At 43.5% G+C, this 11,863-nt stretch overlaps 1 protein-coding gene across 1 annotated transcript in view; it reads left to right on the forward strand.

The window, feature by feature from the left end:
* Positions 1 to 1,231: 1,231 nt before the first annotated feature.
* The window catches only part of NRBF2 (nuclear receptor binding factor 2), a 153,210-nt gene continuing 142,578 nt past the window's right edge, over positions 1,232 to 11,863 (forward strand). The window contains exons 1-2 of the mRNA XM_005865143.2: positions 1,232 to 1,303; positions 4,689 to 4,820. Coding sequence (XP_005865205.1) covers positions 1,232 to 1,303; positions 4,689 to 4,820 — 204 coding nt within the window. The remainder of the gene's footprint in view (positions 1,304 to 4,688; positions 4,821 to 11,863) is intronic.

The following is an 11,863-nucleotide window of genomic DNA, read 5'->3' on the forward strand; positions in this document are numbered from 1 at the left end:
GAGGATTAAAAAGAAATCCTATATGTACCTCAGTTGCAACATGTCCAGCACTGAACTTGTTTTTTCCAACAGACCTCCTCCTCTAATCCTTGTTTGCGTGAGTGATACCACTTATCACACTCCACCCAGCCATGAAATATCATTGGTGGTCTTAATTACATGCCCTCATCCATTCTAATTGGTCATGTTGCTTCTACCTTCCAAATGTTTTGGATTCCTCCATTACCACTATAACTCATCTTCTCTCAACTTAACCCTTACTTCCTTTTCCAATTCAATCAATTTCTAAGACACCAGTCTGGTCACATTATTTTGCTGTTTATCAGTCTCTCAAGGCATTCTGTTATCTATAGCAGAGCTATGTAACAGAATTTACTGCAGTGATGAAAATTCCTATGTCTGTACTCTCAATATGGTTGTCATTAGCTACATGTGGCTGTTGAGCACTTGAAATGTGGCTAGCGCAACTAAGGAAATGAATTTTTAATTGTTTCTTTCTAATTAGTTTAAACATAAACAGCCTCGTATAACTGGTGGCTACCATATTGGACAGCACAGATTTAGAGGAAAGAGCCCACCCCACCTGGCTTGGCAAGCCCTACATTCCCCTAACACCCTACACCCTGACCCCAGTAGTCTACTTATCTTTTACTGACACCCCTCGTACTTTTATACATTCATGATTTTCCATACTAAACTACTGTTCTTGGACTATTTCATTAACAAGAATTTTTTAAAGATGATTAAGTTACATACTGGCAAGCATCCTGAGAAATAAATAGAATTCTAATCACTGCAGGTGAGAGTAAACAACCTTTCTAGAAGAAAATGTGGCAATATAGGCAAAAAGCTTAAAAAATGTTTATATCTTTGATACTGCACTTGTATTTCTAAGGATTTTACTCTAAGAAAACAATAGGTGTACAAAAAAATTCATGTTCAAGGATGTTTTCACAGTATAACTTACAATAGTAATAAAATTGGAAGTAAGATAACTGTCAAATAATAGAAGAGTGAAAATTGGCACAAATGTTGTAATTTGGCAGCATTTATACATGCACTTTATTTGGCAATCCTTTTTCTAGGAATTTACCAAAGAAGAATGTGTGAAATCTATATATATAAAACCCTAATATGCAAATAGACCAAAAGGCGGAACAACTGAACAACCGAACAACCGAACAACCAGTCACTATGATGTGCGCTGACCACCAGGGGGCACGGGCGGAACATGGCGGGAGTTGGCAGCAGACAGCAGAGTGCGGAACATGGGGGCATCGGCCACTGTTGGATGGTGGAGCAGGTGAGCGGGGGCGCCACACCAAGCGCCAGACCAAGGCGGGGTGCCAGTTGCTGTCATCGGGGCGAGCCCCTGGTGGTTTTTGCTCCTGCACACCATGGTCCTGCCCGGCACTTGCACCTGCTGCTGGCACCTGGTGCTGGCCCCGATCGCCCCTGAGGGCTTCTCCACATCCCCCTGCTCCTGAGGGACAATCAGGGCAGTAGCCACCGCTTGCACCCACTGACAGCGCCAGCCCCACGCGCACCCGCTGCTGGTGCTGGCCCTAATCGCTCCATGCTGTCAGCTGGTGAAAGCAGGGCCGGCACCATCAGCGTCAGCGTGTGGGAGCTGAGGCAGTGGGAGAGGGGCTGCCAGCAGACAGGGAACCAGGGCCGCGGCAGGAGGGGCCAGGTGGGGGCACAGAGGATGGGCCGTAGCCACCACTTGCACCCACTGACAGCGCCAGCCCCACACGCACCTGCTGCTGGTGCTGGCCCTAATCGCTCCATACTGTCAGCTGGTGAGAGCAGGGCCGGCACCATCAGCATCAGCGTGTGGGAGCTGAGGCAGCGGGAGAGGGGCTGCCAGCAGACAGGGAACCAGGGCCGCGGCAGGAGGGGCCAGGTGGGGGCACAGAGGATGGGCCGAGACCTGCCCACCGCAGGCTTGTGGCCCACAGTTCCTTTCAAGGTGCATGAATTCGTGCACTAGGCCCCTAGTGGTATATATAAAAGAATATCTATTTTAGCATTATTAAACTTTTCCAACTCTAGAGAATTGCATGAGTAAAACTCAAAACCTCTACATGATGAAATACTAGGCAATTATTAACTTCATGGTGTTGTAGAAAATTTGTTGACATGGGAAAATAAACACAACAAATTGTTTAGATACAAATATACTCTACAAAACAGCATTTATAGTATGTAATCATTTTTTAAAATAAACACTATGTTAATATTTAGGTGTGCCACGTGCTTTTCAGTACTTTTCAAATTGTCTGCAATGAACTTTTTTAAAAACGGAAAATCTATCCAAGACAAGTATGCATTTGTGATTCTTAAGTCTCAGTATGGAAGCCGCTAACAATAAATTGTCAGACTTTTGATGAAAGCTGTTCTTATGGTGCGGATCAGGTGCTTCACACTGTCTGGGCGAAGGCACCCTCTAGAAGTTCTATTAGGGCTTTATGAAGTGTGCTGCTTAATCCTCTGAACCATGCCAGGAAGCCAGGCCTATAGAGACAGGAGGCTTCCATCACCCCGGAGCCCACGCACAGACCAGAGCCTGTTCTCTGTGTCTTCTGGCCCTAACCACCTCCGAGTCTGGCACGCCACTCATGGTGTCTCCACCAGAGAGGCTCATAAGCCAGTAAAGTCTTTCCCCAGAAAAAAGCCCAACTTCTAGGACTGAGGCAGAAAGTGCAAGAGAAAATGGCCTCATCATGTTTTCTGTTTGCCTGCTGCCCCCCAATAAATGGGCCTCCTCCTTACAAAAAAAAAAAAGTAAAACTAGTGTTTTGCTTTCTGGTCTATTTTGCAAATTATTGCTTAGATGTACTAAGTAGTACTAAGAGGTCTGAAAAGAGTTAACGTTGCTGGCAAAGTCCTAAATTTAATCCCTTTTTCAATTTAATTCAATTTGGAAAATGTTACTGAGCACGTTAACACCGCAGGGAACTAGCCGTACTAAATGATGCAGAGTATACCAGAGGCAAACTAGCTTTCAGTAAGCGTCTACTAGATGTCAGGCGCCAGTTTGGACTTCACATTCCTGATCTCTGGCATTCTCTCACTCACCCTGGGAGGTAGTAAATGTGACTCCCTGTTTAACAGCTGACATGGAGACAGCAGAAAGAGAATTTGCTTAAGCCCAGATACTTGGTACTGGACCTAAAATTTGAACTGGGATCTGCCTGATCCCAAAGCCCATATTTCCCCACTACTTATCAACTTATCAATTGAGGTTTACAAGTCACCCATGGAATGTACCAGTTATACATCCAAATATTTTTTAAAAAGAAAAAAAAGTGGAAATGTCCTATAACCACAGTGCAAATCTTTAAAGGAAGGCAAAGGAGAGAGAGCACCTCTTCCAGGGACCCTGAAGGAAAGTCTCCACAAAAGGGAACAACAGCAGGTAAACCAGGTGGTGGAGTCTCCGTAGGATTCCGGGGGTTCACACAGCAGGAGCAGAGGCACAGAGGTGGGACCCTGCGGCTGTGCCTGGAGGTAGCAGGTAGAGACATGGCTGGCGAGGTGGGCTTGAGCCACGCCATAGAGAGGCCTGAATTTACCCTACAGACAATTTTTGAGCAGAGAAACAGCACAACCAGAACTGTGATTCACGATGTTTACTTAGGATATTTGGTCCCCTTTTAATTTCATACGGGAATTTTAATATTTAAATATCAAATAATGGCCATCTTAAATGGTCAGGGGTGTTTTGTTGTTGTTGTTGTTGTTTTCTGCTTTTTAGTATGTGGATTTCCTTAGATTCCTAAGTACACTGTAAATATGACCATTTAGGAACTCACAGTCTGAGACTCACACATTAGTCTTTCATTATGGTCCAATGTTATTTTCCCATTCACCAAATTACATCAATAAGGGCAAATGTGGACCGGTTGCTAAGGTATTTCAATCAGCTCTGCTTGGTTAATGAGGAATATGGATGTTGATGAATGGGTGAGTCCATCAGTGCCCCCCCCCACCCCTTACATAGGGTCTGTGTCATTGTAACCTTACCACTCATTGGAATCAGCTCTAGTGGCTGTCTTAGGCTGGAAAGCTGGGATAACCAGACAAAACCCATAGAAACTTAATTTGGTAGCAGAAAAAAAAATTGTGCATCAACATAAAAAAGATAGAGAGACGAATATGGCCTGCTTTCTTTTTGTTGTAACTCTTCAATGCTGCCTGACAATCAATTCAATTTAATATAACCCCCTGGGAAGCACACTTTCTTCCTAAGCAGGAAACCGTAAAATGTCAGAAACACATAAAAGGCAGCTTACATCTGGAAGAGGAGAGACAGGTATGCTTCTAGGAGCAACACCTATGAGTTGAACCCTGAGAATTAAGCAATTGGCACTGCTCATATAACATTTCTTTATTCCCAGCATAAGGACTGCAGCTTAGGGACATGTTGAAAACTCCCCTCTCAATATTTTAAAGCAGATTATGAGGACCAGTGCTAGAAGTGGAAGTCAAGGGACAGCAGAAGGAATAATGATCAGTTTTGACAGACATGAGAAGCAGGACAGGTGTCTCCCCTCCATTCCCTCCACCTCCCCCACTCCCACTCCCACTCCCAGATGGAGCCCTCAGCCCCTCCCACCTGAGTTCCTTCTCAGTCCCCTGTTTGTTCTCCTTTCCTTACTCTCTCCCTATTCGGGTTCACCCAGCAGCAAGCTTCCAGTGAAGCTGTACACCTGTTCATCCACCAGCCCCGACTCTGTGATGACTCCCTACTTCCTAAACTGCATTTTCAAGCAACTTCCAGAGAAGCACCTCCGTGCTGTGGACAAGCCGCTGAGGTAGGGTGGGGCATGGCATTTGAGAGGTGGGTCCCAGACCCATTCCTTTACTTCACCTAGAGCTAAGGATTTTCATCTATTTTGTTCACTCGACTTCCACTTCAGATTAAGTGGATAAAGCGTCAGCCTGTGGACCAAAGGGTCCCAGGTTTGATTCCAGTCAAGGGCACATTCCTTGGTTTCAGGCTCCTCCCTGGCCCGAGCCTTGGTCAGGGCATGTGCAGGAGGCAACCACTCGATCTGTTTTTTTGTTTCTCTTCCACTCTCCCTAAAAATCAATGGAAAAATATCCTCGGGTGAGGATTAACAAACAACAAAAAAAGCTTTCATCACCAATGAAAGTTTTTAAAATATATATATATTTTTTATTGATTTCAGAGAGGAAGGGAGAGGGAGAGATAGAAACATCAATCTCTCAGTCTTCCCTGACTGAGTTGCAGGTTCGTTGTGGCAATGGACTGGGTCTGACACTTCTCAGTAAAGCCAGATGGCCTGATTGGCTTTTGGCAAGCTATACTCAAAGGTCATTTGATGAGTCCACTCCTCCTTAATTCCAACAGAGGAGAATTTTCTTTTTCTGTTTTGAAAGGCCATGCCTACCTTCATAGTCAATCTGCAGTTGACTGCTACAAAGTCATGAATAGGTATAAAACAGTGTTTTTAAAGGGTTCTTTTTCTGTTTTGAAAGGCCATGCCCACCTTCATAGTCAATCTGCAGTTGACTGCTACAAAAGTCATGAATAGGTATAAAACAGTGTTTTTAAAGGGGAAGTCACCACACTATTGGTCTCATTTCTGTCCTGGTCAGGCTGTTGTAGTTGCAAAGACCTGAAGCATAGTCACCCCAGCAAACCCGTAGCAGGGTGTTTGTGAGGATTCAGGGGAGCACACAAGCAGCAAGAGAAGTGATGCCAACCAGAGACTGAGACGACCCCCAGCATCTCCCCAGAGATCACAAACTCTGTTTTGTGAGCCAGGGCCTCATGGCTTCTCAGCTCCCTTATAACATCAGAATGTTATACGGACACATGCCTCTTCCCCAGCCCCAAATGCTGAGAAACATTTCAGTTCAGCACGGACAACTCACCATCCCAGGTCCCTTCATTCAAATCTTAAGAGAATCTAATCGGCTCAGCCTAGTCCTGGCTGGGTTCCCCTCCTTCAATAGTTCAAGGAGGAATGTCCTATAAACAGGCCAACCTGCAGAATCTCGGGGAAAGAATTTTACTAAAGAGGTATGATGAGTGACAAGGACTGGTCTCTCTAGTGACATTTATTACTTGCAACACATTAAAAATGTGCCATCAGCTCCCTGGATGTAACTCCTTCTGTTTTCCAAATATGCTATTTTCTCAAAAACTACTCCTAATTTCAAAGTGCATGGACAGAAGGAAATCAGAAACCTGGGACCTACCTGGGTTAGACCGAGTGTGCCTGGTCAGGCAAAACCGACAGCAACCAGGTCTTTCTCAAAGAAGCTTCTTGTATCAGTATTCTTAAAAGTCCCCTAACTTTAAACAGTCAACTGTTGGGTCCAAATTGAGGTATTTTCAAGCTAACTAAGCTTTGCATCCTATTATTTGTACTTTGAGGCCATTAAAAACGCAATTTCTTCTGATTCTCTCAAAAGAATTTCATGCATATGTGTTCCGTGAGCTTTCCCTCGTGAGTATTTTTTTTACTGCTGGACAACACAGTATTTGCTGGTCAATAAAGAATACTTTGAGATATGAGCCTAATATTTGAAAAGCAGCATTTTTAAAAAGATGAAAACTTCCGGGAAGCAGATTTTATTTAAAAAATTTCTGTCGGGTTTTGATGTTGCCAATCTTATTTTCATCATAATGAATAAGCTAGAAAACTTGTCCTATTGAAGCATTATTGGTCTCTGGTTCTCCATTCTGCAATGTTTAACATAGAAATTGTTCCCATAAAGTGAAGACCAAAAATAAATGAGAATTCCCACCAGACTTCTAACAAAAACATAGTCATGCTGTAAATTTCAGAAACAAGAAACTTAATTAATTCTCCAGGAAAGAATTATCGAGACACAGCTAGCATTTTATGGACTAAAGGTGCATAACACCAAAACCAAACTAAACATTTTTGAGACTACTTTACCTTCAGTGATAACAAATTATTGAATTTTCTGCCAAAGGAAAGACTTATAGAACCCGCAAGACTCAGATTTAACAGAAAACAAATCAGTATTATTGGACATTAATGATTTTTGAGTCTTTGAGATGGATTTGATAGTCAACAACAATGATTCTGTCTTATTCACATTGAATCATGTAGAAAGAAGGAATTTTGAAATTGGCATTTCCCACACAATTTATTGCCTACAACTAAAGGCAAACACTGGTTTTCCCTAGTATCTCTCAACTTTACCTTCACTACTTCTGCAAAAGAACAGAACTTCCTTAACAAGGTTGGTGTGTGAAATCAGAACTCTGCTGTAGGGAAGAAGCTCTTCAGATCCTTCCGCTACCACTTTCTTTCTGATTCTCTGGGTATGCTTTGATGTAGCCAGTATTGCCTTTGCTTATATTCTCCCTAATCATCTACTTGATGCAATATACACACAACTATATTGTTATTTTTAGCAGACAGGCAGATCCTTTCTCTGATTCTAAATATAGAGGTAACACATTGTCCAAGAATTAATTGCTTCCTCTTTCATGCTCTCCTGGCCAATGGTACCTCTGTTCTAACATGAGTAATATAAGTTGCCTTATTTACAGAGTAGCTAATCAAACCACAAATGTCTCCCTAGATTATACTCCTTGAGGAAAGTGAGTGTCTCCATCATCTTTGTATCTCCCAAGGTCCTTGACATTGGACCTGGTGGTGTCAAGGAACAGCTTGTGGCTATTGCAATTAATTACACAATATTGCAATGTCCTCTCCTCAGTCATCCCAAATTAACAGGTAATCCAAGGGAAACTGCACTTGGCAAACTCAATCTTCAAATGTTTTTCTAGCCCACTCCTCCTCACCCTCCAACCTGATTGTATAACCCAAGTCTCCTTCCTAAATAGAAATTCTAGAACTGTATGTTGCTTTGGAGAAGGGAGTAGGGGCCAGGTAAGAGAAGAGGGTCAGAAGACAGAGAGAAAGAGAAGGACGAGGAGAGATAGTTAACGTTTTTGAGCTCCTTGTGCCTGGAATCACGCACAAATGCCTTATCTCATTTAACCCTACCAACAATCTAAAAGGGAAGTGTATTATTATGTTACTTTTCAGCTGAGAACATTGCAAAGGTTAAGTAACTGCCCAGAGTTACCAGTGAGAAGCAAAGCCAAATACTCAGAAATTGTTAGGGGATTGAATAAATGATCTTATCACTAACCACCACCTTTCCCCTGACACTTCAGTGGGACAGGTCACGAACTGGAGCCTATCATTACACTCCATCGCATTTCAGCGCACACATCCACCTGCCTATCAGAATGGATTAAGCGCTCAGTGTATTTAACCAAGAATACAGAAAATTACTGGAAGTATGGAGACCAAGAGACAGGAGCAGATAAACATATCTCAGTATAGCTGCTCACGGCTTTTGAAACTGCTAAAAAGGCCCAGCCAGCATGGCTCAGTGGTTGAGTGTCAACCCATGAACCAGGAGGTCATGGTTCGATTCCCAGTAAGGGCACATGCCCAGGTTGGAGGCTCGATCCCCAATCGGGGGTGGGGGTGGGGGAGGGTGCAGGAGGCAGCCAATCGATGATTCTCTCTAAAGGGGGAACACAGCCAGATCTTGGAGACAGTATTTACAGAAATAAAATCTAACAGAACCAGGAAAGCCCAGTTTTTGCTATACTACAACCTTCCATATCCAGGATTTCAGACAAACTTTCCACTCCAGATAAATTTCCTCTAGCAAGCTGTGTGCCTGCGTTAAGGAAATGTTTACAAATATTGGGCTCCTCTGGTTCTCGAATCACATTCAGCCTTTGTGAAGCCACATGCTCCTCCAGAAAGAGAAACCAGAGAGAAACACCACGCTCAGGTGTCCCTGAACCATCTCCTGGCCCCCAACTTCCCCAGCGGGGAAAGCCAATAGCCTCCACACTCAATAAACCTCAAATAAACTTTTAGTCTACTATTTCCAAAAGTGTGAACCATCACCACTGGTCAAAATTTCCTGGTACAATTGTTGGAAAATTTCATGCCTCACTAAGCCTGGACCTACTAAATTGGAATATCTAGGGTTGGAAGCCAGAAATCAGTATTGTTAACAAGTTCCCAGTGCTGCCCTGTTCACTAACATCTCATTATTCTGTGTAAGGCAGCCGAGGGCCTGGGGAGGAGGGAGAGATGCGCCCAGCTTGCAAGGAGAGCCTCATTTATGTGAGTCTAACCTTCCATTTAAAACATTCAAAACCCATTACTGTTGCAAACTTTTCATTCCAGTGCCTGGCTTTGTAGAAGAAACCGGGGACCTAAAGTTTCAGCTTTCTTAAAATTGTACTCATTAAACAGCGTGTTAATCATGGATCAGGGATTGCACATTATACAACCCATTAAGCTTTTATATGTTCCTGGAAGACGGCAGATTGTATAAAAATACAAATGATCCAGCGGTTAAAATAATTGGCTATAACAAATAGCAAAATTAATTATGGATGACCACATTGCTTACCCAGTTGACCTAAGTCATTAGCAGATGTAATGGATCGGGGGGAAATACGATGTATTTTGGTTTCTACAGAATACTCCACAAGTATCCACTGTAGTCCCAGATCTCATTGCCAGCCCAGAGGATATATATAGGAGGCAGCGTATGTGAAGCCAATGATGGTCCTCTCGAGAAAGATCAACTATGAACCCATGATGGTAACATAATCTATTATGAGGTCCTGGATATATTATAAAGCAGGAAGAAAAATGTTCACCTTTTCCAGTTAAATTAGCTCTCCTGATTGTCTTCTGATTTGGCCCAGCGGTGACTTGCTAAGTTAGCATTTCCGCCAGTATGTTCCACAGAACGCCAACCCTAAGAGATGTTGGGGAGATTTGGAAGGGGGTGAGGAGGCAGAACTTCTGAAGCAAATACTTTGGAAAATTCCACATTTTTGAGCACCTTTTGGGGAATCACGATGCAAACTAGCCTGTTAAAGGTTCTGAGAGCCCAGCTGTAAAGAAACTCATGAACTCTGCCTTAGTCCATATCTTTGGCTGCAGGCAGCAGGATGAACTCTGCCTGACCTACGGAGAAAAGGGAGTCACAGAGAGGACATAAAGTAGCTCCCAGAATAGGTGGGAGGATGGAAAACCAAAATGTCAGGCACAGAAAAACACCAAAGCAATCTGGCGAGGGCACCACCATGGGCACCATGAGTCATGTCATCTCTTCCTTTGACTTTGTGACATTCCCCCAGATGAACCATCTCAGGAGGAAAAAGCATTTGAACAGACAAGCCCAGGTACGAGGAAGCCTGTTCTCTGATTATTAGGGGCAGAGAAAATATAAACATGCAAATCTACCCCATCAAATTCCTGGGGTAGAGGGGAGGCAATGAAAATCCTTACTCCAGGATGTGCATGTCATAGAGTTCCCTCCCCGCAGACATAGCAATAACAACTTTCCAGCTCAATTATGCTTACATTTCCCAAGATTAGTCTACCACTATTTCTTATCTAACACCTATTAACAGAACACACTTTTGGAAATGGGGTAAATAACAGTAAATGGGTACATGATTAACATGTGTATGAGATACAAGATCAATATGTATCATATAAAATTAGTCTATCCCATTATTAGCATGGTTAATTTTGAAGGTATAGTGAGCTGTCATTCAGGCTTGCAGTAGTATTATGAACAGGTCATCTTGGGAAGAAATCAGTTCTGAGGCAGTGGAAATGTTCTTATTTCCCCAATTTGTATAATCTACATGAATTTTGGTTAAAATAAATCCCAAGAGCAGCCTTAATGGGGAGAAATTAATGAGAAGGCACCCTGTTATCTCCAGGCATGTTGAAAGGTCTGAGTAACAGTGGGCAAGATGGTGATTTTGTGGTTATTCTCTCCATTAATACAATTAAAATAATTTGCAGGACACTTAATATTTCACAGAGTGTTTCTACCCCCCCTTACCTCTTTGACAGTAAAAGCTCCAGGCGGGTAGTTTTCATATGAGCCCAGGGTTCTCTGAACTCCAACATGCAGACCTGCCTTCTCCTTGCTCAGCAGCAGGCTGCCTCCTTGAGTCATTGCCTAGAAGTGTCTCTGACTAGGAAATGTCACCAGCACAAAACCACACGCAGTCTTACGCGATGCTAACCAAAGGAAAGAGGCTACTCTCTGCCCCTGTAGCACTAAGGCTTCTGTTGTTTGTGTCTCCAGTTTTCCCACACTTTGGAGTCCAGAGTATTCACAGTCAAATTAATCCCCAGAGAGTAAATGAGCTCAATGCAGGAGAAATGAGGACCAGTAGGGATGCAGCTGGCCCACACATGACACAGAGAGGAGCAAAGCTGAGTCTCACAAGCCTGGATGTTAGAGAGAGTCATCCAGCTGCTTACAGTGCTGAGAGAGTGGTTCAGCATATGGGTTCTGCCTTAACAGTGTCTAAAAGAGGCATAGGCTATGTCAGCCCCTGCCTGCTTCTACCTCTGCCCAGCTCATGTCAGGCACTAAAAGCCTGACCCTTGCAGGCCCAGCTGTGCCCAGCACAGTGAGTACCTGGTTAGGCAGCACACTAGCTACTGCTATCCACCAATGAGCAGGGCCCAGAGGATCCACACCCATACATTGGCTAGAGATCTAACAGTGAATCGGACTCGTCACCCAGGTTATTGCCAGGAAGTTGCTACTTCCACTCCAATTTCCCAACTAGATGAGACACAGGTCCCATGATGCAGGTCTCTAGGGTTGACCTATGTTTCCTATACCTGCTTGTTAACTCTAATATACCTCTCTATCAGATAGGATTAGATTTGACTGCACCTAAATAGAAAACCGGAATAAAGAGACTTAAAAGTAAAAGGTTTGTTTCTTTGTGTAAAACAGCGGTTCTCAACCTGTGGGTCGCGAC

This window comes from Myotis brandtii, unplaced genomic scaffold (assembly GCF_000412655.1).
Source record: "Myotis brandtii unplaced genomic scaffold, ASM41265v1 scaffold196, whole genome shotgun sequence".
Classification (NCBI taxonomy): domain Eukaryota; kingdom Metazoa; phylum Chordata; class Mammalia; order Chiroptera; family Vespertilionidae; genus Myotis; species Myotis brandtii.